Genomic DNA, 25,554 nt, shown 5'->3' with positions numbered 1-25,554 from the left:
GAATCACAATATTCACATGGGCTAGGCAATTATTATCTTTCCTTGGTTTACAGACATGGAAAAATAAAGTGTGAAGGTCAAGGGACTTGGATAAAACCAAACACTCTGGTGGGTGCAGCTGCCCTCGAACACAGTGCTGCTCTTATGATTCCTGTGCTTCAAGGAGGGATGGTGCTTGAACTAGTTATTGTTTGGGTGGCATATTGTCAGCTGTGGCACTGCTTGCATATTAATGCATATTGAGTGGATAGCCTCACAAAAATCTGCTACAGAATAAGCTGATGTATTTTCTTTTACTTGTGATAGACATGACTTAGCCAGCCAGTGAAACAGGGTCAGTGAGTGTGAGGATGGAGTGTACAGTGAATAATGCCCTTTGCCAATTCACAGTGTATTTTTTCCCACTGTAATTTATGAATGCAATCAATTCTCAAGTATTATTATTTCTGTCTAGAAATGAACACACAAATTTGTTTAAAAGTGTACAAATGTAGGCAAACATGTATTTGAGCTATTTGCCAACCTAGAGTGCATTTATATTTCTATTTCCTTTTTATTTACCAATAAAGTAATCTAATTTGAATTAAATGCTAATTGTGATTGAAGGGAAAATGCTTTGAGACCTCTAGAGATCTTAGTATCTCTTTCAAAGCAATTTGGAAGAAATTGAATTCTTCATGCCTGAACATACATTAATATTCTTCATCTGAACTTAGTTTCATTTGAAACTTTTCTTATTATTTCTAAAAGAGCAAGATTACTCATTTATGCTGGAAGATAAGTATGTTTACCTGCAAACAAGATAGAGATGGATTCTGTTTACCAGAAAAAAAAAATCCCTGTGAATCTTGCCACAGCCACTAATGTGAGGAATTCTGCTTTGCAGAAGCACAGCATTAGATTCTCAAAGCCCTTGCTGGAAAATGGGAGCCAGAGTTTCAGTCCAAGCATGCAGGGTTAACTCCCAGCAGTTTGGATAACTTCCTGCAAAATATGTCTATTCATGCAGACAGGGAAATAGGCACTGGTCTCTCCTACACAGGCTGGGTGTTGATCAGCAAGGGCTGAGACATGATCCCTCTTTGGATAAAAAGTGTTGGTGTCCCTTTTCTTTGGAGAGGAAAATAGATGTCTGTAATATGAAATGTGCTCAAAAATTCCTGCCTGACTTGACTTCTGAACGTGCGAGAGACATTCTTTTGTTTCAAATACGTGTTTCAAATACACTTGAAAATAGCAATTTTGGGAATTGGATTTGTCAAGAGCAGGAACTGTTTGGGTCATTTGGTTTGCTTCAGTGCTCGAAGTTATGAAAAAGTAGGCATGTTAGCATTACTTAATCAGTTAAAATAAGAGATCAATATGTAATATACAGAGATTGCCTGAAAGTGTCATCTTCAGATTTAAGCTCCCTCCATACATAAGGTTATCAAGCCCTTTGCCTCATAAAATGAATATTGCATGCTTTCTTTAGTCAGTTTTGAATTTCAGGCTGTTTAAATTGCTTTCCTGTGAGATTGTTCTGCATAGAAATGTGAGTGAGTGTTGGTGAAGATTTCTGGCCACTGACCACAGTGTTTGACTTGGGTTTTACTGATACAGAGGAGAACTGAGCTCAGAATTAAATAGCTTGAACACACTGGTTTACCTGTATGCAAAACAAGTGTTGCTAGGTAGGAAGGAAGTTGGACTAAATATGGCCAAGTGTCAAGAGGTCCATGACCTGAAAATTGCCTTTTATTTACAGTGCATTTTAGCTGCACATCTAGAGACATGCACTCCATGCCAGGTGGCTGCAGAGTCTGCCCAAACACTAGTTGTATGGGCTGCAGTGGTTCTGTGCTTGTTCTCAAGTCTGTAAATTGAAGTGCAAAGAACCTGCACCATAAAACTGTTATCAGGAGGCAAGGCAAGCAGCATCAGCATTGCACTATCCTGAAACCAATTTATTATTGCTATCAATTGACCTTCCCTATTATTTATTTATTAGGAGTAAGGGAGTGGAGTGTTGTTTTTTTTTTTACTTGCTATACTTGGTTGCAGTTGTATTGGTGAATCTTTAATCTGCCAAACAAGACTTGGTTTCTGATAATAATACCATCTTTATTGCTACTTTTTTCTATTATTTATGCCTTGATCTGTCTTATTCCTCCCATTCAAGGCATGCTTTGGAGAATCCAAACGCTTTGACTGTGAAGGTGGAAACAGGAGGGAGTTAATTCCAGATTTGATCGAGAATTGGCAAGTAAATTAGAGCTTAATTTCCTTCATCCAAGTTGCTGACCATGTGAATCAGCTTGTGGAAGTGGCTCGTGCAGACTGTCTTGCCTCATTAGCATGATTTCGTGCTTTCTGTCGATGAAGACAGGGCAGGGAGAGGAGGGGAACCTGGTGCAGAGCCAGGAGTTGGGTATCTGTGAGGTCTCAGGCAAATAGAAATGGATTTCTCCTCTCTCCTTATTAAGTGGGGACGGTAGGCTACTATACTTGTGATAGTGTTACTGTTCATCTTACCCCACTGGACCTCTCCACTTTCCCCACTGCCTGTGGGCCTGGGTTCTTCTCCTCCAAAACCTCCTCTGGACTGGGGCTCTTCATTCAAATTTTTCCACACCAATCACTGACGCTTGGCCGCAGCATATAACAAGAAAAAAACCCGTCTCTTTCCCTCTGCCCTTTCCTTCTTCACTGTCTTGGTCTGTATTCTTGCCATAACTCCAAGTCACCGTGCAATGAGATGCTGGACTTTCTGCTAACAGATTCTAGGCGTGATAGTCACTGATTCACAAAGCTGTGTTTTGAAAAGCAGTATTTAAAATTACTGGCATCTGTTAATTAAAATTTACCTGCAGTATTTTTTTCTTACTATGATCACTTACTCTATTTTGTGTCTGGCTCAGAGTTCACAAGGATCTCCTTTGAACCTAATTGGAATTCAGCTACACACTATGAGGTTTGCCTTTTAGTCTCTGAATGAAGTTCTGAGTATCTTGTATACTCTTTTTTCTTATTTTTTTTTCCCTCAACCCATTTAGTAATCTTAGAGATGCTTGGTACAAGCACATGGGTTTTAGGGATACATATCTCATAGGAAAATGTGGTATCTGTGACAGTAAGGTCTTGCCTCTGGCTTTTGAGGAATGTAGCATCAGTGATATGCCCTAATAAATTAGATAAGCCAAAAATTCATGGCTCTACTGGGAGGTGAGGGGTTAGTGGTGCCTATTATCTTTGGAGTAGCTGATACAAGCACAAGTGATGAATTAAGAAGTGTATCTCCACTGCACAGAAGGTGAAGCACCTCATCAGCAAATATTTTCTGTCACTTGTGGCCAGCCTGAATAGTCTCTCCATTGGGAGATCCTGTGGGAGTTTGTTTAGCTCACCAACATTACACTAAACAACTGCTATGACATGAGAGAGTTCTGACCATATTTACATGTTAGCTCAGGTAGCATAGTAGTAGTAGAGGAGTCTGGCCATTCTGAGTTACATTTCCCAAAGAGTCTTCTGGCACAAAAGAAGTTAGGATAATCTCCCCTTTTGGCAGGCTTATGAAAACTTGCACATACAAGTACAGCTTGTCATGCTTGTACAACTGAAGGGAGGTAGTAACAGATCCAGGCTTCACTGGCTTGCTGAAATAGGAATCTTCTCAACTTTTCCTCATGTTTAAACTGCATACCAAATCTAAGCTATCTGCCACAATCATGGTCCTCTGATTAAGAGATTCTTCTAAGTGTGCCCAACAATTATCACAGAATTACAGAACAGTTTGGTTTGGAAGGTACCTTCCAAAGGTCACTTGTCCACTAGTCCAATCCACCTGCAATAAACTGGGACATCTTGAACTAAATCAGTTTGCTCAGAGCCCCATCCAACCATTATGTGAAAAACTTGACGTTTTAGCCTGAAACTATTGGTTCCAAAGTTTTCAAAGACTCACAGATACATACCATCCAAGTAAGAGGATGTTTGTTTTATTTTCTCCCAGTATTCAAGCTGCCTTCAGCTAAAAACCTAAATTAAGAGACTCATCTATATATGCTCCGTGATCAATTTAGAGGCAGAGTGTGAACTGGAAAATTAACCTCAAATTGCTCTTTGTCAGTTTTCTACAGAGAGATCCTAGGTAAACAGGTAAGTTGGCAGCAGAGAAAAGCACAAGAAAACAGAGTATTTCTTTCCTTTACTATTCTTCATGCTATGTTTTCTGTTGGGCTTATTTAATTTTATTATCTTTATTAGAAAAAATGAATATCCAGCACTAAGGCTTTTAAGAAGAACAGCGCTGTCTGCACTGCAGGCCATTAAATCTTTGTAAATCAGCCCTGGAATATCAGCCTTTCCAATACATCATTATCTTTCTGCATGGGGAGTTGCTCTAATTGCAAACTGCCTAGATGAGATCCCACCCATGTATTGTAAAATCACCACACAGCATAATTGGATGAGTCTTAACCATTCTTGGCAGTAGTCAATCTCTTCTATCCCAGTAGCTTGTGAAGGTATTAAAGGAAAAGACAGATTCAATGTGTATAAAAGAAGGTATTGGCTACTTATTTTTACAGTGAGGAGAAATCTTTTTGTGAATGAAGAGGAGCAGAGAACATCCAGCAATAAAAATATATATTTTTTTAAAAATCCATGAACCTATTAATTACTCTAAAATGCATTTTGTTTCAGCAGCTTCACTGAGTTGCTTGCCAGTAGCTAAACATCACACAAATACTCTATTCAATTTTTCCTCAAATTTAAACTCACTTTTAAATCTGTCTTCCGTTAAAGTGAGACAGAGGCAATGTGCATACTCTTCTATTCTTCTACTCTTCTAAATTAGGTTCATGGCCACTTTTTACGTTCCTTTCAAATGTGTTCATGCAAACAGAGGCCAGGGATCTCTGCACAATTACTGGCAAAGGTGCAACACTTCACAGGGTTTCAATTCTCAGACTAAATGTACCCAACCTGCTGCACAGGTTGTCAGCATGTCTCAAGGACAGCCTTGCATCTTTCCAAAGTTCATCTCCCATGTCAGGCAGCTGGTTCCCAAACTTAGCAGCTCTTTAAAAAGCCATAAATGGACATCCCTGCCCTTGGACACTTGGCTCAAAGAGTTTGGTAAGGGCTGTCTCCTTGGGAAGATCTGGATCCAGAGTCTGGATCTGGATCCAATACTGCCTGCATGCTGCCTCTCTTTGGTGTATGTTCAGGTGTTTTCCAGAACAACAATGCCTGTGGGATGGACTGTTAGGAATTTAGATGTATGGATACGGATATGGATGTTTTCTAAAAGTGTTTATTGTTTTCACAAGTTTTTGTTTACCTGTTATTGCTGGGGGAAAAAAAAATATAACATGGAGATGTTCAGATCTTTAAAGTGTCATAAAATGCACAACAAAAACTCACTGACACCGAGAGCAAGCCAAAGAAGGCACCTCTCTTTATGTAAGACTGGTGTCATAAAATATTTAAATCCTTTCAGAGTGTGTGGCTTTCAGTTCTTTCATGCAGATAAGTGTCAGACTGTCAGGCAGCTTTGCTTAAGGAACATGGCACTATCTATTAAACAATTTCTCTTCGTTTCCTAGGAAAACTGTCTAGATAAATATTTCACATCCAAAATAAAGCTTGATTCATCTTTTCATTCATCTCACCTATATTAGGTACTAACCTAGTTACTCAGGCAAGTGTATAGAAAGGTTTGATCTCTTTCTTTCCTCTTTTTCTTTTTAAATTTTTTGGAGTTAGAAAACTTCCATGGGAATGTACCAGCCATTTATGCCTTTGGAAAATATCACTATCCATTGCTATTCTTACACCAAATTACAGCCAGCATTTACTGCAAGGACACAATCCCTCATGGAGATCATAAAAAACTTATATTAACCAACATGAGTAGGATGTAGTATTACAGCCATCTACCACTGGAGACTGTCCTCTAAATTTTCAAAATTACCAGACTTGTACTAAGGAGCTTACAATCTTTAGTTACCTCAGCACTGTTACAATTTTATTCCTAGTTCTGTTGAGCTTTGTATTGTGTAGCTGGTTTCTGAGTATCCCATATTTCTTATCTCACCTTTTTAAGTTCCAGCTTTCCCTTTTAAGTTAAAAACATTTAAATTATTTGTAAGTCTGTGGTTCTGCAGTAGCAGTTGCAAGAATGGCACTTTGCCATTCACTGTGATGCTGAAACTCCCATTAGACTCATAGTCACACCCCGGCTTACTATTACCACTGCTTTCTGTTGTTACACACTGACTTAGCTCCTGAATTATTTCCATCCTAGGGCAGAAGGGATAAATCTCTAGACACATGTGTTTCATTTGTTTTAAAGAATAAAATATTAAACAGAATATATTTTTTAAAAATATATTAGAAAAGCTGACCACATCAAATCCAATGAATTCAAGTATCCTTTTGCATCTCCAAATACACCAACATGCCTTCTCTTTCACAGACATGCAAGTCTTCCATTAATTTCTTCTTTCATTTTTTTTTCACCAACACAAAAATCAGTTCAGTGGCAAAACGACCTGCTTGTCAGTGGCTTGCAGCAGTACAGAAAAGCCTGATCCCCTACATTTGTTTTTGTTATGGGAAACTATTACGCTGCAACATATGCTAACTTTTCCTTGAACTGCTTGTTTTTTCATAGGCTTTTTTTCAAACTGGAATTCAAATTGTGTTCCACTCATTATCATTTCTTATATTTTTCCTCTGAATTTTTAACAGCTTCATTTGAATTGGCCTATGAACTTTAACATCTCCCCAAATTCACACTTTTGATCTGCCAGTGCACAAATCAACTTTCCAGTAAATGTTTAATCAGTTTATGCCAGAAAAGCCTTTTTATGTAGATTTCCAAAAAAGTTAGACTTATGGGAGCAGTCAGGTAGTCTGTGTTTGTCTGTCCATCTAAGCATTTTTCTGTTACTTGCAATAAGATGTTTGAAAACCTGTCAATCAGCATCCTTCCTCTCCAGATGTGTAATGAAAATAAGCAGCTGTGGAGGTGTCCCAATGCATCAGGCTTTCTTACCAACTGGACAAAAAATCTGCAAGGCTTAACAGACACAGAGAATCCACTCAGGAATGAGTGAGCAGAAATACCCATACTGCAAGAAATTCTGCAGTCAACTTGCATGATTCAAGACCCTGAAGAATTTTACATCAAAACAGATGCAAGCTTTGCTGTTCCTGCAGTTTGTGGATTGCACAATGGGTGGGGACATACACAGAGATGTTTAGGAGGAAAGTCTCATCTTTTCACATTCTTTGCAGGGTCACTAGTTGATGTTTAGTTAGTTGGTGTCATTAATGTTGATGTTTAAATAAGTCAGATGGAATAGGCTCCAAAGGCTTCTACTTTTCCTTATCATCTGTGAAAGCAGCTGAGGTGCAGGCATCTGTGTCACAGACACCTGTATGTACATTCAGTGTATCCACTTCCATTACCTCTCTGTATGCAGACAGCAGTAGGACCCTTTTGGAGGGACAATTCTGTCTGTCACTATACCCTGCTCAAACCAACTGATGTCAAATGTTTAGGAACCCTGGGTTTGTCCCCTGCTGGGGACAAGGGCTGTTCCAAGTCTCAGTGGTGGGAGTAGATCCAACTCCTGTTACTGTGATTGTGCCAGGGCACTCCAGAGAATAACTGTGCAACTCCACCAGTGCCAGTGCTGTCACAGGGGAAAATGTGTTCAGTAGAGAAAAGCCACCCCTACCAAGACTATCAACCACCCTGTGTGAACCATTTTTGTTTTCTTAAGAGGTGTGAACTAATTTTTTTTTTTTTTTGTAGGGAGACCTATTTTGTGCTAACAGGTAATCTTCAGAAGCATGTATTTCAGTAATTAGCTCAACTTGTTCCTAAATTAGGTGTATTGATTGAGCAGTTCAAAAGGGACTTTGTAGGTACCAGATGTGGCTTGGTTATGAGCACACCCCACCATCCTCGCTGCTGCTGCAGCTGTCACTGCTGTCACTGTGCTCTAAGCTCTGATCCTTTCCATGTTTGCAGGATTTCACTCTGCAGCCTCTGGGGATGCCGAGGAAAGCAGCATGGAGGAGAAGTGCTCCTGTGGGCCTCAGTAACCACGAGATGGCTGTCTCAAGCAGCAGGCACTGGCAGGGCAGGGCTGACCCTTTCGGAGTGGTAGCTGCCTCCTCGGGGAACCGAGTGCCTGAGCAGCAGAGGACGAGTGAGTCCCCTCTCAGCTGGTTCAGAGGGGTGTATTTACCTCCTGCTCTGCACCCATTAAACAAGACATTTGTCAAGGGTGGCGAGTGGCAGGACATAGACAGCGCCCAGGAAAAGCGCAGAGCCTTCCTGCAGGACTTCTGTAGGAAATACAACAGCAGAAAGAAGCTACAAACCCATCTGGTGCACCTGGTGTCGAGAATTTACGTGGAGGACAGGCACAAGGTTCTGTACTGTGAGGTGCCCAAAGCAGGCTGCTCCAACTGGAAAAGGGTCCTCATGGTGCTCAGTGGACTCGCTGCTTCAGCAAACAACATCTCCCATGACGATGTGCACTATGGAAAGCATCTAAGGAAATTGGACAGCTATGACCTAAAAGGGATCTACACACGCCTGAACATGTACACCAAGTTTATATTTGTACGTGACCCTATGGAAAGACTGGTATCTGCCTTCAGGGATAAGTTTGAACATCCAAACAGCTATTACCATCCAGTATTTGGGAAGGCAATAATTAAAAAGTACAGACATAATGCAGATGAAGAAGCATTGAAAACAGGATCAGGAGTTAAATTCAAGGAGTTTATCCAATATTTGTTAGATTCCCACCGACCAGTTGGAATGGACATTCACTGGGAGCAAGTCAGTAAGCTGTGCTATCCCTGCCTCATCAACTATGATTTTATAGGAAAGTTTGAAACCCTGGAAGAAGATGCCAATTACTTTCTGCAGCTGGTAGGAGCTCCAGCCAATCTGAAGTTCCCTAAATTCAAAGACAGACATTCCTCTGATGAGAGAACAAGTACAGAAGTAGTAAGGCAATATTTAAAGGAACTGTCTAAGGAGGAGAGACAGCTGACCTATGACTTCTATTACTTGGATTACTTAATGTTCAATTATACATCACCACTTGTATAGCACTAGAATAACTTCAGGCTTCCATTAGATATTTATCATTTTGGGATTCAAAACAACTACTTTGATAAAAGCCCTGAAAGGAAATGAAGTTACTGCTAAGTAGAGTTGTCTTGAATTAGTGGGGATTTTATAAGCTAGAGTGATATCAATTGATATTAAATTATGGAGAATGCAAAGAAAGAAAAGACCTGTAAACAGCATAAATTGCACTAAAATGCCTGAAAAAGCTGCTTTTACCATTATGGATTATACTATGGAAGCAGTAGCTCAGACAGCTGTTGCATTAGCTTACCTAATGTTCTTTTAATGGTTTCAGGAAAAAACCTCAGAGTGGCATGATTCTTTTTTTGGTGTGTTTGCTTTAAAAATGGGTTTTGGAAAAACTTTTGAATGTATTTTTACTTTATGTCACTTATTAATAAAGAATCATTGGCTAATTTTCTAAAATGTTTACAATGTTCTCAGCTGCAAGGCTTGATTTTTTGATTACTATTAGACTGTAGCCAATTTTAGACCTGATTTTTTTATTGAAAGACGCTCTTGAATACAAATGCACCGAACTAAAAATAACACAGCACCTCAGCTGATGAGCAGAGTAAATTTGGGTAAGCCTGTGAAGGACCAGTCCACTACCTCAGTTTGATTGATGCACTCGAGTTGACAAGTATGACCCTCCTTTCAGAGAGCTGCTGCATTCAAAAAAATTGAGATTTTAATGCACAGTGCATCATTACATATGATACTGTGATCCCAATATTCATGGTACTCTTCATTTTTGGTGAAATGGAAAAAGTTTCAGTGTGGCAGCTCTGGGATATTCTCTGCACTGAGAAGCAACTTCAGTGCAACTGCTGTGAGCATTCTCTGGGGTCTGCTGAGGTCTGATTATCAGCCCAGCTCCCAGTAATCTGTTACAGACAAGGTGTGTGTGCCCATTGCCTCCCAAACCTATAAACTGGTCCTGCCCCCAGAGCTTCTTGAAGTCACCTGTGTTTTGCTGTGCTGCCTGCCTTGCCAGCAGTCACCAAGCCCCAGGAGTGGGGTGCATGGTGCAGTTTTATGTTGTATAATGTGTATTGCTGATTTGTCCTAGAGGAAGATGCGTACAGAATCTGGTTTTAAAAGGAAAAGATACTTTCTACCCTTCCTTTCTCTCTCCTCCCACAAGTGCTGCCTGACCAGCACATGCAGTTGTTCCTGCAACTTGTCTTGCCCAGTGGCTGGGCCACGGTGTCCCAGGAGGAGGAGAAATCTCTGCCAAACCATAGGATCATGGAACCATTGAAAAAGGTGTCTAACATCATTGAGTCCAATGATTAACCTAACACTACCAAGTCCATCACTATACCAAATCCCTAAAATGGATAGGGAAAATTGTCTATGCCTTTCCACAATAAAGATGTCACCTATGCCTTTCTTTCTGAAATAGTTTGGGGAATCTTGCTTCAGTGTCTCAATATAGCCAGTTGTAGTGTGAGGAAACAGCCTGGAGGGAAAGTGATGCAAGTAAAATGTCCTCTCCCTCTGTTCCCAACTAATGCTATTATTGTTGTCTTTTCCTTCATCTCAGGCAAAGTAGGATGTACAGATTCAGTCCTTTCACAGGAGTAATTGTGGGTCCCAACTGAAAGGACAGATCATTTCCTAGGTACCCTCGCTGCTTGATTCTTCCTGAATCTTCTCCTCAGAAGAGGAAAAAAGCCACCTCCAGTCTCCATGGTGCCAGAGTGCCACCAAACAGGCTCTGCACATCTCTCCTTGTGGCAGGACAAACCACTCCAAGGGGAAAAGTCAAAAGCACACTGGGTAGCCCAAGTCAGGGGTTGTGCTGTCTGCAATACCCATAAGCTTAAACCACCCTGTTCCCTGACGCCATGGAGCAAAGAGGAGAAGCAAAAAGCCATCCATCAGCATATGAGGTGTGGAGATTTGCTCAGCACTAGTGAGAAGCTGGAAGGATGCCTTGGACAGGTAAACACACACACTGCTACTTGTGTGAGCTGTTGCTGTGCGTGGGTGGACCCACAGATGTTAACACCTAGAAGTGTTTGGGAGATATATCTGATAATTGAACCTCCCCCATGCATGTTTCTCCTCAGCTGAACAAAAATCTCCCCCTTTTAACACAGGATGGTTCAAGTCCCACCTTCCCTGCCAGAAATCCCTCCTGGTTTTCCTTCCTGGAGTGTGCCAGAGCTGCACAGTCTGCCTGAGGCACAGACATTCCATGACTGATGCTGAGCCCCTGGCTGGCGAGGTGATGGTTCCTTGTATTCCTTTTTGTGCTGGACACCAGCACAGAGCCACTGTGCTGCCACACCAGCCATGCTGTTAATGGCTGTCACTGAGTTCCCATTTGTCTTTACCTTGAAGGATTTTTTTTTTATTTAACTTAACTGTGCATTTTCATGGCTGTTGCTCTCAAGTGCAACTGTGGGTCAGGACATTAAAGAAGAGCTCCTGAAAGTTTTGATTTTGTACCGTGCTACCTTCTAACTCATGTGAAAACTGCATTGGATTTGACCTTGGTATGACCTCTAGGTTCTCTGCTCTTTTAAGTACTAGATTCAATCTCCAATCCTGAGTGAATCTGTCTTGCCTTATAAGAAGACCACTGAATGTAATAAATTTAAATAAAAGATAAATGTCCACCAACCTTTGGGTGTCTATACATTTACCTTGTCTTGTCTCTTGTGGATGTGTGTTAATTAACTGAAAATTTATAGACAAAAAAATGGCACACTAGTGGTATTTTCAAAAAAGCACATGAGGAAAAAAATGCAACATGCTAATGAAGAACAGAGGCCAATTTATAGATGAGTTAGGTATGAATACTTCAGTTCAGAGAAATAAATTAATATTAGTAAATGACAAAGTCTCTGAAGAACTTAAGCTTCACACTGAGTTCATTTTAGTGGCAAACTTTCTGCCTTCTTATCAGAGAATGACAGAGGTTTGGGGGGCAGCTGTAATTGCATTGAAAAAGCTGCACAGTCTCATAAGATTTTGTCTACTAGCAGGACTTAGATAAAGCTATTGTTTGAGTCAGGGAGGAGATTAAAAAAATTTATTAGCAAATGTTTGGTTTCTGCAAATGATAGGAAAAATGACATTGATTTGCATACATCCATGGACATCAGGTCCCCAGACTGTCATCTTGAAAATCTGGTATGGTTTGCATTTGTGATTTAACAGGGGAGGACACCAGTTAAGGCCTTTAAAGCATGTATGTGCACAGAGGCGTAATTGTTTTAGCTGCACTGTTGTTCTATGGCTCTAGTGAAAGTAATTTAACTTCTTTGTACGTTCAACTTCAAATTTCATAGCCCCTAACTGCACTTAAAAATTCATTTTTTGAGAATCTAACCCAGACTTTTGTAAAGAAGAGCCTCTCCATAGTCATGTTCAGCGACCTAAGGGATTCAGATGATCTCAATAGCAGAATCTAGATGGTACTTTGCCTCATTAACCACATTTTGAAAATCACCAGCCTGCTTTGCCAGGAATTAAGTTACATGATTTAAAATTAACATAAGAGTTTAGCATAATTGAAGTGGGACTGTGATATCTGACTTATGGGATTATAAGAGATAAAGGCATAATTTGCAGTGTAAAAGATAACCTCTATTTTTAAAAGTAAAATTTAAAAGGTCAAAGTGGGAGGCTGCATCGTAACTTTGTTTATATTTTGTAAGAATCCTGGGCAAAAACAAAAACTGAAGGTCGTCCGTCATAACAAGCACAAAATCTCATCTCCACAACTGTGCACAGATGTTTGTTTTACTCAGAAAATTATAGATAATGTATGCAGAAGAGGAATGAAAATACACTTCACAACATTCAGTGCAATTACATCTACACTAGACATCAGCTGTGGAATACAGAGCCCCTTTTAAGGGGCTTCATTACAGTAAATGCTTTTTAGTTATGAACATTTCTTCATTTGAAGATCTCTGAGCACTTCTCTAATGCAGGTCAGTTGTCAGAGCAAGTCAAATGTGCTGTAAAGGCATCATAGGGAGTCTGTGGGAGGGCTGGAAGGGCAGGAGAAAGCTCCCTTGGCTCATGTATCTCTTCCAAACACCAGACAGTCATGCATCCCTCCTGAAATTAAAACTTGATTTTTAGAACCTAATGTTCTACATCTGCCTTTCTTCTCAAACGAATCAGTATTAATGAAACCAAATTATTTAATAACATTTTTTTAAAATAATAAATCAATTTTAAAAAATAAATTAAACTTCATAGGTGTGCATTCCCATCAACATAGGGCAGCTTCTTTTTTCCAGGTAGGATTTGACTTGCAAAGCTCAGACATAGCCATTGTACTCATCTCTTCTAAAACTTCTGCTAAACTGTTGCTTGCTGAAAGTCAGAGGTGTGCAACCACAGTGCAGTCAAACACAGCACATAGTCCTGGAAATTTCCTCTGGTGGAACTCCCCCAAAAGGCTAAATTTATTGGAGCTACTCCTGCCTCAGGCTCAGCTATCTTGGTGATATGTCATTGGAGATCACTGCTTTAATTTTAAATGCAGCTTAACTGAAAATTGCAATGTGACACTTTGCATAAGACTGAGGGGAAAATATTTTCATAGAGCTTTGTATTGTATATGTAGGTTACGTATAAACATCTTTGTTGTATGTGCCTTAAGGCTAACAATACATCAGAAAAGTCTCTTAAACTGTAATGCTAATACCAGTTTATCAACTTTATAACTCCTGTGATGCCTTCTGAACCAAACTGATTTGGTCTTGGAACATAAAGTCTGAAATCTGACCATAAATCATTATATTTCATTACAAATATGGATGCACCTCTCCTATATCAACCAATTAATGTACAGTTCAGAGGGCAGGGCAGGCACACACACTACTGGGAGGTGGAACTATCTGATTAAGCAGAGGACATCTGTTTATATCCCCAGATATCTGGGATTGCTTTTCCTTCAGAAATGTGTGCAAGTGGGTGAATTCAGGAAACAGTCATATTATTTAATTTAATGAGAATGTCTTAGATTGTTTGGTTATCAAATACCTGTTTTACGAGAGAAAAGTTGTGCTTTTGGCAATGTAGATAATTGAAGTGAGTTCCACGTATCTCTTCAATGTTGGATGTAGCTCTGCTTGTGGCTGGAGTGACAGACTTGGACTTAAGAGATCTGGGTCTTCATCCAGGTTCTGTAACTTCATGCACTTGTGGGACATGAAATGCATTGGTGCCCCCACTGGTAAAGTGGTCCTGTAAATGGGAGGAAATTACACCATGTGTCTTCTCCTAAAATCATTAAACCTGTGTGGCTAAAGAGCAGTGGTTAGAAATTAAGTGTTAGTTCAGAATTTAACTCACAGGATGTTCATTGCCTTTCCTTATGCTTTACTTCCAATGGCTTGGAGGAAGCTGGGGACTTCCCAGCTTTGCTCCAGATGAGAAACACATCATTCAGCTCTGTTCTGGGCAGTTGGCAGCCTTAAGAATGCAAGCTCTGTTTCAAAACACTGTGCATCTGTCAAGCCTATCCAGGCACTGCCTCAGCATAAAACCAGTGCCAGGATGTCTGACGTGGGGAAAGTGTCCCTCCAGTTCCTTTGGGAGAGCAGACAGGGTGAGAATCTTGCTGTCTCAATTTATTCTGAGCTCAGATGAAAGAGAGGCTGTTTTATTTTGGTGTAGTAGCTGTAAATAAAGTGATGCTCAACTAGAGGGTTCTGCAAAAGCAGTGGATCCCATCCACTGCAAACTCCTGCCTAGTCCTAAACACCAGAGCTGCATGACCCAGTGCCCAGGGCTGTGTTCCCCCAGCCCTTTCTGAGGTCCTGCCACTCCTTGTGACAGACTCCACTTTACCTGGCATGCTGGAACATCTCAGGATTTATCTCCTAGTAACATAGCCACTGTTTCTGTGACCCTGTGGAGGCTACAAATAACACAGGGATGGCAATGAGACAGACTATGTTGCTTTCTTCCTTTTATCTTCAAAAAATGATGACTAACAACTGTGAGAGAGGGAAAGGGGTCTTTACAAAGGAAAGGAAAAATCTCAAGGCCATGACCATAGCTTTTTTTTTTTTTTTTTTTTTTTATAGTATGTGTAATTGTCACTTCCTTTCCTCTGTCTCCTCACATAGAATTTCCCTCCCTCTCTAATTATGTCAGCACAAATGGGTGAGACCAATTGCCGGGTTGCTCTCAGCTGACAAGTGTGAGCCACCTCCAGTCCAGCACATCTATGTTATCATGGCACTGAGGCTGCACTAATAAGCCTGCCTGAGAGTATGGTACTGTCAGCCACCATCTGTGCACACATATCTGGCTTGACCTTGTCATGTAAAAATTCCTTCTGTCTCAGGGCTCGGGTTTTTTTCTCTCAAATTCCTTGCAGAAGCCACATTTTCCACAAAAGCTCACAGTACTGCTCATTTCCCAAGATCTGTAAATTTTGAGTGACCTGTATAATTTGCATTCAAGAAACAGCACTCTGAGATGTAAGGTGTAGGAGCAAAGCTGGTTTACCAGGGCATTTCAGCGCACAGAGAGGCAAATCAATACTCAGTAGATTATAAATACATGTCAGTAGGATATTAAATGCTAAAGATTTAATTATCTCAGGGTTGTCACTTGGATGCAAAAACTGGATGTCTGCAGAGCAGCACCTGCATATTGAATTATCTCATTTTTGACAAAAGCAGATGCACAGAGACAGATTTTCAAGTTCTAGGAAAGATCATAAGTTACAGCTCATCTGAGAAAAAATTTGTGTTTCTCAGTGTTCAGAAAGCTGAGTTCAACTATATAGCTCCCTTCCTACAAGCTTGCACAAATGCAATATAAATAGATGCACATGTTTTATAAATGAATGTGCACATACACAGTATTGTATGTCAGTCTTATGACACCCAGACAAAGGTTTTGCAACAATGGTAGTGGCAGCTACAGAGTTAAAGTCCTGCATTTGACTTTAAAGACCTTAAATGTGCACGAAAACATATGCACATAAACATCCTGTTAGCATGTTGCAGAAACACAGCATTATTCCAAGCAAACCTAAACTATTTGCAGGGACTGCGAGTTTGCCTCTTGCACAGCCTGTCTTTTTGCTTCTTTAGCTTGCTTGGAGCAGGATGGTCCAAAACTGGGTCTGCAGTTTTACAGCTGTGCCTCTTTCTGGTCATGGGTACAGCTACAGGTTTTGGGAAGAGTTCCTGGTGGGACACTTGGTAGGGGGGTGAAGTAGGCGGAGGAATACAGCATCTGTCTGCTTCCAAGGAAGTTATGGTATTATCCCTATAGTGCACTCCAAGCCACACACAAGCTTCACCTTTGTTATGACTTCTGCTATTCTCTTAAAAAAGCAAAAAACAAAAAAGTGAAACAGAAAAGGGACAGAGGAAAAACTTCTAATGAGAAGGGGAAATGTTAATTGTGGCTGGAGGTGACAATGAACAATAATAAATTACTGGTTTGCTATTGTATCTCTGATCAAAGTACTCTCAGGCTGCAGCAGAGCAAAAGCTCAGCTCCAAGGGAGGATGATGTTTCTCAAAATCCTCGTGATCCCTGCAGGTCCTCCTGAATAGCAGGGAAAACACAAACACTGAACCAAAGTTAGATAAATTTTTTCTCTGTCTCAGACTTGCTGCCAACAAGGCTTCTGTTTCTCCATGTATCTTTTTGTCTGTCTCCAGTCTAGTGGCTACAGTGGGTCCAAGACAATGCGCTGCCCCTGAGTACAGAAACTCCCCTAATGGAAGCACTCTTACCAAGCAGAATCTGGCCCACAAATTGTTTTCTGCCTTGCTTTATTTAAAAGTGATGCTAGCACTGAAATTTTCAGTTTAAGCTGATGTATGTTAGGCTACTGAACCTGCAAGTTAGCAGGCAAAACTTTTAGGTGGGCTGAGCCATTGCTGCTGCATGGCACATCTTTGGGAGTTGCAAAGGCCACCTCTGAAAAGCAGGTTGGCCCTAAGGGATACTCCTAAGTGCTGCTGAAGAACCCAGTTCTTGGGGAGCTGTGCTTCACAGACTTTTAGTATAAAAATCTACCCCTAAACATACTTATAATTGGAAGCAGCAGAAGCTACTTTGTCTAACCCATACTTTTCCAAGCAAGATCTGGAGAAAAAGAGGGAATATTTTGGTACATTTTCAGAGATTCTTTCTAGAATTTTCAATTTTACTTTCTGTGCCACCCTTGGCTCCAAAGCACCAAGGCATTTCTTTAATTTACCAAAGGAAAACAAGCTCTACCCATTGACACATTTACAGCTAAAATCTGCTCTCTCTGCTGCCCTGGTTGCAGAAACAGGCACAAGCTGAATGAGAGAAGCTGGGAACTTGTTATGTAAAATCTACAGCAAGTGAGCTTTTCTAGTGCTATTATGCCTTGACCCCTTATTTTGGCACAGTAACAAAACCACTGAGACTGGACAGTTATAGGGTTTCACAGGCTTTTTTTTTTCCCCTTTTCCCTTTTTGGCCTCATCACAAAACCTGAGTGAATCAATGGTGTGCCAAAACTTCTGAACTAGTCTAGGACTTTCAGTGTCTTCTACACACAAAGAAAGAGTGGGGAAAATTTGCCTTTTATTTATTCATTACTTAATCAGGGCAGACTACTGTCTAAAAATACCTTGCTCAGGATCATGATAGAAATCTCTCACACATTTTTCCAATTGCTTGGGCTACACTATGATCCCTACTGTTTTGCATTCACATTGTTTTCTCTGTGTAGCTTAAAATCTCCATTTTTCTCAATAGATTACACTTGCCGTGACTCAGGTGATAATTTTCCCTTGCAAGACTTGATTTTTGTTCTGCTTCAGGATCATCACTTGAGTAAAAAATAAAAGTATAAAAAAACTAAGTAACTAAATAACTCAAATGGGAAGGGAAGGGAAGGGAAGGGAAGGGAAGGGAAGGGAAGGGAAGGGAAGGGAAGGGAAGGGAAGGGAAGGGAAGGGAAGGGAAGGGAAGGGAAGGGAAGGGAAGGGAAGGGAAGGGAAGGGAAGGGAAGGGAAGGGAAGGGAAGGGAAGGGAAGGGAAGGGAAGGGAAGGGAAGGGAAGGGAAGGGAAGGGAAGGGAAGGGAAGGGAAGGGAAGGGAAGGGAAGGGAAGGGAAGGGGAGGGGAGGGGAGGGGAGGGGAGGGGAGGGGAGGGGAGGGGAGGGGAGGGGAGGGGAGGGGAGGGAAGGGAAGGGAAGGGAAGGGGAGGGGAGGGAAGGGAAGGGAAGGGAAGGGAAGGGAAGGGAAGGGAAGGGAAGGGAAGGGAAGGGAAGGGAAGGGAAGGGAAGGGAAGGGAAGGGAAGGGAAGGGAAGGGAAGGGAAGGGAAGGGAAGGGAAGGGAAGGGAAGGGAAGGGAAGGGAAGGGAAGGGAAGGGAAGGGAAGGGAAGGGAAGGGAAGGGAAGGGAAGGGAAGGGGAGGGGAGGGGAGGGGAGGGGAGGGGAGGGGAGGGAAGGGGAGGGAAAAAATTGCTTTTTTGGCTACAGTCTACATGGACTTTATAGGCATTTTATACCTCTTCATGATTTTGGATACTTTGAAGTGTCTACGATTTCTCAGGTATACAGAGAACAAGTCTTTGAGGCAGGGCACATTGGATCAGGGTGACCTTTTAAGAATGGGTTACAAATTTCTGGCATTGTACAGCAGAAATTGCATTGTGAAACTGTGTGGAAGTGCCCTCCTGTGCCTTTTGTACTAAATAGATTCAGTTTGGAAGTCAAGTCTAATTTCTGAATTTGCAAATTGCACCCTGCAACACTGAGGCACAGGCTGGGTGGTTTTCCATGCCCTCCCACACCCCAAGAAGCAGCCAGGCCACAGTGGGAGCAGCAGGGATAAGGGTGCCGGTGAGGCGTGTAGCTGAAAAGAATCCCTTTCACTGCTGTGTTGGTTCTGCCGCGCTGCGGTGAGGCAAATGTGCTCGTGTCGGTCAAGTGTGCAGGCTGACACAGAAAATCAGATAGGTGTTGGACACTTTAAGCTTCAACAAAAGGGGACACATCAAACCATAAACCCCTCAGAAATCTCCCTTTCTCTGTGTGTATTTTTATAAAGTTACATCTGTTTTTAACCAGGATCAGACTGTTTTGACCTGGAAAGGTGTCCCAGAATCATAGAATGGTTTGGGTTGGAAGAGGGCCTTGGAGATCTTCTCCTTCCAATCCCCTGCTTTGGAGTCCCCACCAGCCTTGTCTCTTTCATAGACACTAATTCAGTACAATACCTGTCGGCACAAAAGTAGTTTTCTCCATATAACTCATAAAATCCACTTCAAACAGCTACTTATAGCAAGGCTATCTGTCTAAAACATTGATGCAAATAAAGAGATGACTGATGAGTTTAAAGAAGTAAGTCATGAAGAATGGTCGCAGACCAGTTTTTCTATATTAAGCCTGAAAAAAAGTTTTAAAAAAATACTTTTTTTTTTTAACATCTCCTGCAATAAATGTATTTTTGTGTTATTTTTAGTTAAGGATTGAATAGCTCCAATTGCCATTTCTGAGTTTGAAACCTTTCTCCTAGTCCAGTAAAAATGCAGCACCTGAATCAATAGCTTGATGTGTTGGAGTTTTTCCAAGCTGTAGACACAAAAATCTGTCAGAAATAAAGTTACTGTTCTATAAAGGATTTTGAGAAAAACATGCTATCAGGTTTTCTTTAGAAGCTTATGGACAAAAGGACTTGTAAATATTCATAGTCAGACCTTCCTTTTTTGGGTAGTTCAATGAAAGATGCACCACTCCATGGGAAAAGGATCAACATCTTCACATCTGTCCCCCGAGGTTTTAGCTTTTAGAAAGTATTAGTGTTGAGAGGGAAGATAACCCCTGTAAAATACATAGTACTAAGACAACAGTTACTGCAATAATCTACAAAGATAACCTAAATGATCTGAATCAAAAATGTCTTTCTTGGAATGTTATGCACAAGCCCATTCATGGCATATATTTCCATTAGATATATAAATCCTATGAACATGAAGCTATGGATGCATTACACATATTTTCATTATATTGTATACAAAAAAACAACAAACCCCTCTCCCCCTCACCAAAAAAAATAAAAAAATAAAAAAAGAAAACAAAACAACTTGGACAAAGAACAAATTCCTTGCATTTGGCCACATGTCAAATATACACCACTGAAGCTCAGCCTTGCTGAAGGAAAAAAAGAAAGAAAATGAACACAGGACAGATATAATTTTTAAAATCCTCCAATGGTTGACAGAGGTAGCTGAAGAGAGCAGTGTGTTTCAGTGCTTCTAGAGCCTTTGCTGTTATATTTGCTTAGAGCATTATCACTGTTCATTTGCCACAGAACAGTAAATGGGTTCACTGACTGAGAGATCTCTGAAAATACTTAAAGTACTAATCATGGCAGCTGTTGGGTGATCTGAAGGGATCTCTGTGAGGCCTCGTGTGCATTTTCCTCAGCAGGGAAGTCTGCAAGTAAATACAGAATCACGGCCAGTATAGTTTGAACATGACTTAAATCAGTAGATTGAGAAAAGGATGGCCAAACACAGCAGACAGGATTATGCTCCAGTGTGATGCCTGTAGACAGAATGACTGCAAAATTGCATTGCCTCAGAGTGAAACAAGACTTATCTACAGAATGAGGGCTATATCCCCAGAAGGTCTCAGGAGTTATTGTGGAACAGCAAGAAAGAAGGCTTCCTCGATGCAATACTGTGGCAAGAATGACTAATTCAATTCCCAGGTGTGCTAAAAGAAATGCCTTTACTTCAGAATATGCCTTCTGGGAGGCCAATATTAAATATGCATTTTAAAAAGCATGTTGAAAAAGTGGAGAAGGCACAAACAAGACCTGAAAAAAAATAAAGTTACTGAATTTTCTTTAGAGGGAGAGACTGAGAGCTCACTCTGCTAAGCTTATCAAAAGGATGATGAAAAGATGAATTGCTCACATTATATAAGTATCCTCATGGGGAGACAGTAGAAGAGGCTTTTTAATCTGGCACATAACAGCATAATAAGAAGCAGCATATGGCAGAGGAATTCATGCAAACTCAGTTTAGAGACAAAGACCATTTTTTGGTGATGAAAATTATTAGTCTGGGGAAAAAGCTACCAAGAGAATGGGTGGATTTTCTTTCCCATGAGTTTTCAAATCTAAGCAAGGATGCTTTTTCAAAATATATTTAACCAAATATAAGTTACTGCACTCATGAAATGCGTCTTGAGGTAAAGTGTGATGGTCTACAATATACAAAGTTAAACAGAAAATGTTATGTTACTATCTAGTCTTGAACTCCACAGTTCTTTGACTGAGTTCATTTTCTGTAGGAATCTGAAGTGGTGATGAGGGAAGAAGATGAGCATTTCGAGGTGAGTAGCTTAGGAACAGCAGAAGGACTGTGAGAGTAACACAGACTGATCAGGAAAACATGGTTGGATGTCACAGAGTGTGTAACAGTGGTGTTTACTGAGTACTACATTTTCTGTGGCTGATAAAATCTGTGAGTGCTTCACTGAATTTCAGTGTCTCACCTAGCAAAGACAGATAAATCTCCTTGGTCCCACTGGCTAAGGCCACAACAGCCCTGGCAGACAGACCACCAGTATGATGGGCTGGTTTTCCCTCCTGGCACATTCAGAGCTGACTGCATCTTGCTCTGTGCTGCTGCTGCATGTCACTGCCCCCCTCCACAAGAGACCTTTCTTCTCTATTTTCAGTTGACTTGGGGCTGTTCCCCTAACTTTCCTTTGCCCCCACAAGTGCCAAGGGCAGCTTCCCTCCCCCTTCTGTCCAGTTCATCAAATCCTGCCAAGCTGTGCCACTGATGCAGCTTTTCACAACTGACATCGCAGCAGTTTGCGGCAGGAGGAGAGAAAAAGATTTTTGTTTGGTTTGGTTTGTTTTTTTTCCTCCAAGCAGTGTCTGTCCATGCCATGTTCAAATTAAACTATTTCTAAAGATGAAAAACCTCTAGGTGGTTCTTGTACTACCTAGTTCTTAATTTTGCTTTTCCAACAGTAATTGAAGTCTATTGAGGTGGGGGAGAGGGCAAAGAAAAAGCACTCAATCCAAATTGTCTTGTGAGGGAGGTAATAGGGCAGGGCTAAGGAAGCTCAGCAGTCATTTAAGTGCACAGCTTCTTGTAAATCCTTTCTGAAAAGCCTGAATGAATCCCCCAAATGAATGGCCATTTTGTCCCTTTTAGTTCTCCTTCTCTAGTACAGAACTCAATGTGCAGCTTGTGGACAGACAGATTCCACAATAAATAGAGAAGGAGAGTAAAACTAAACCTACTGGAGCTTGGCCAGCAGCAATGTCAAATCTCTTGACTGATTTCCCAGGGAATTCTTGCTCTAAATGTCAGGAGAACATAGCCCTGCAGCCAAACCTGGACCAGACTGATACCAAGGCGTGACAAAATGAATGACCTAAGTAACAAGATTACACGGCAGGAAAATTAAAACTTCAGAAATGTGCAAAGATCACATTTCAGTAAGCGGTGTTTTATGTACGATCCTTTTAGTATACAAAGCTTAACCCAAACTTATAAAACATGAATTGATGAGGGGAGGGGGATTTATTGGTGGCAACAGAATGAAACTTTTCATCACTCAGGAATAAAAAAAAAAAGCCTGGAGTTTCTGCAAATGGTGTCTGAAAAGGCTCACAGCCCGCTCTTAAACACTCTTGTCGACAGGAGCCAAGGAAGGTCAAAGGAATTTGGTCTCCTAGGAGTCTGCACTACTTTGAAAATAGCAACTAAGTCCTCCATCACTAGGGCACTTCTACAAATCCTCTTGGAGTCTGCCCCGCCAGTGACAACAAGTGTCCCCTTTGCTGTGGTTACCTGCAGCCACTCATGCCCATGGAACTGGCAGGAGCCTAAACAGCTTTGGGATTTCTGATCCTCCATCAGCTGTAGCTGAAACTGGCTAGTGGGTTCAAGACCTGTTGAAAAGGGCAGGAACACCCAGAACAAAGAGAGGGGAAGAGAGACAGAGGGAGAGAGAGCACAGGCATGTAAACCTCTTTGCTTTTGGAAACTAAAAACCTGAAGTGATGCTGAGAGGACTTGAGCAAGCTGAAGAGTTTAACAACAGCAACATAAGGAAAGATAGAGTCCAGATCCACTGGGTGCAAGTGGGAAAGGACTAAGACACTGAGAAAACACACAGTGCTTCTAAATTGTGTTCTTTTTTTAGTTTTGGCCTTTCTTTTAATCTGTTTCAGTCTTTGCTGACGAACCCCACAGTCTGGCAGAGTTGCCCAGGATGGGTATCTATGAGATTTGCCATAGCAGTGAAGGGACTCTTCCCACACTGCTATTCAGTGAGACGACAAAATCTTGTGCTGAGAGTTTTTCTGCCCCTCTCCCTCATATTGTTTTAGCTGGAATTAGCTGTTTGCACATTCCTCTCTGACTTTGGCATTGTGCCCTCTCCTCCATAACCGACCAAACTGAAATCCCAGATCCAGTCTGCTTCAACTGCCTGGGAAGTTCTTGATCAGAATAGGGATGTCTTATGTGTAGCAGCATCTTCTCACCATGGCTTAAGTTCTTACAAAGATCTTTAATTCATGATGTCCTAGAAATTACTGTAGAAACTCAGACTTAATGTTCAGTGAAGGAGAAGTAGAAACACAGCAAGATTCCCCTGCACATTTTTCCCCACCCTGACACAGATTAAGTTTTAACACCATCTCTAAATTTTTCATAATACTCTTTTGTAAGTTATTTCCATAACTATGTTGAGCACAGTAGTAGGAGTCTTTCACTGTTGGATAGAAATACAAAACTAGTTAACCCAGGTTTTATAAAGATGATGATATACAAGGAAAAAAAAGAAGAAAACTATGAACAAACAAAAAAAAGAACATATGTGGCCCCAGCTCCCAACACTGACAAATTTATCCCTGGACAAACTGGGGCAGCTTTCCTCTGATTTTCAGTGCCATCCCAAGGGATGTCTTCCTTGCCTTCTGTGCTTTCAACAGAACATAGTCTGTTTGATCAGAGCTGGCACAGAGCACTTCGCTCCAGGTTTGTGCCCGAAGCATTGCCTTTCTCTGTTTTATGTGGCCACAATCTTTGTCTAATCCTCCAGAAGATCTTTCACAATAAGAATGGTAGCAGTGACAGAAGCTATCAATGTTCTGGCTTCTCTGTGAGACAGTGATCTGCTCTGCAGATCAAAAAGAGCAGATATACACTGCCAGAAAAGGAAAAGCAATTACTGGTTTTGCTAAGTGAATTTTGTGAACAAACAAACATGCCAAAGGAGCAGAGTCCACAAGGTGTCAAAGAACAAGTGAGTTTTTTTCTGAAATCACTGTAGCAGGTTGTGAAGGGCTTTGATTGAAAACCCAAACACAGCAAATGATATGTGCAATGATGACTGTACATAACCACCCCCCCCATCCCTTGACTAAGCTCAAAACACAAATAAAAAGAAGCTTGAAAACAAAAAAAGCAAGTATCAAGCCTGCAGTTTCTCTTTTGCCCTCAAATTTTGAGTGTCTCTTGGCATCCTTTATGGCATGGCTTTAGAGGAGGAAGAGGTAAATTGAGAGAAACACCTACATTCGTACATTATGATAGCCTGTACTTGCCATAAACTGTGATTGGCAAGCATTTAATATAAGAACATGGTTTTTTTATTGCTGTGTCTGCAAATTGGTCTAGGGCATCCCTAATTGATAGTGTTATACATTATACTCACTTTTCACTGTTGTAAATTATCATCTATAATCTCCTAGCAGAAGCTCAGGGAGGACTTTCTGTCTGTGGTTTCCTGGAGTAGTTCTTCAGATGTGGCACCATTTACTTGTGGTTAGAAGGATTATCTGGTACAATGTGTCTTGTACAGGATGGCTGATCATACCAAACTGATTTTTCACTTTTTGCTGCATGGATGCATGGCTTTATCTGTAGTTTAACCTCATTTAACAGCTGAACATGTTCCTTAGAATGTTTTCTGTATAACTTGTGCACATATTCTTCTACAGCATGCAAAGGTCTAAGCCAGATTTTCTATATACTTTGTTCCATTCTCAACCATGTCTTCTTCAAGTGACAGTTTCTGTGCATTCTGCGCCTGGTGCCTTAGGCAAATTTGTGGGTTTTCTTATTACATGAAGGGCTGTTTTTCACTGAATTGTTTTCATGCTATAGAGGCACTGAATTTCCTCAACAGACAGCATCACAGTCTAATTTAAACACTACTTTACGGTGGCCTCCATTTGGCATTTCATACTAGTCCAAACTTCATTCAATTTATCAACTTCAACAAACAAAACACAATATAAGAATTATATAAAGCCATTCATCCAAAGGAGGGCTACAGGGAGGGTGAAGGACCTACAGTGGAAGCTATGTGCTTCCCATATGCTATATGGGTCACTTGGCTTGTTCAGCCAGGAGAAAAGGAGACTGAGGGGAGACCT

General features: G+C 41.0%; 1 protein-coding gene across 1 annotated transcript in view; it reads left to right on the top strand.

Annotated features, from left to right (window-relative positions):
- CHST9 (carbohydrate sulfotransferase 9) overlaps positions 1–9,457 on the top strand; it is an 87,113-nt gene extending 77,656 nt beyond the window's left edge. The window contains exon 5 of the mRNA XM_033070507.1: positions 8,030–9,457. Coding sequence (XP_032926398.1) covers positions 8,030–9,127 — 1,098 coding nt within the window. The 3' untranslated portion in view covers positions 9,128–9,457. The remainder of the gene's footprint in view (positions 1–8,029) is intronic.
- The last annotated feature ends 16,097 nt before the right edge of the window (positions 9,458–25,554 follow it).

The sequence above is a fragment of the Catharus ustulatus genome, chromosome 1 (assembly GCF_009819885.2).
Source record: "Catharus ustulatus isolate bCatUst1 chromosome 1, bCatUst1.pri.v2, whole genome shotgun sequence".
NCBI lineage: Eukaryota > Metazoa > Chordata > Aves > Passeriformes > Turdidae > Catharus > Catharus ustulatus.
Note: the sequence above shows the minus strand (reverse complement) of the source record. Positions and strands in the feature narration are given on the sequence as shown.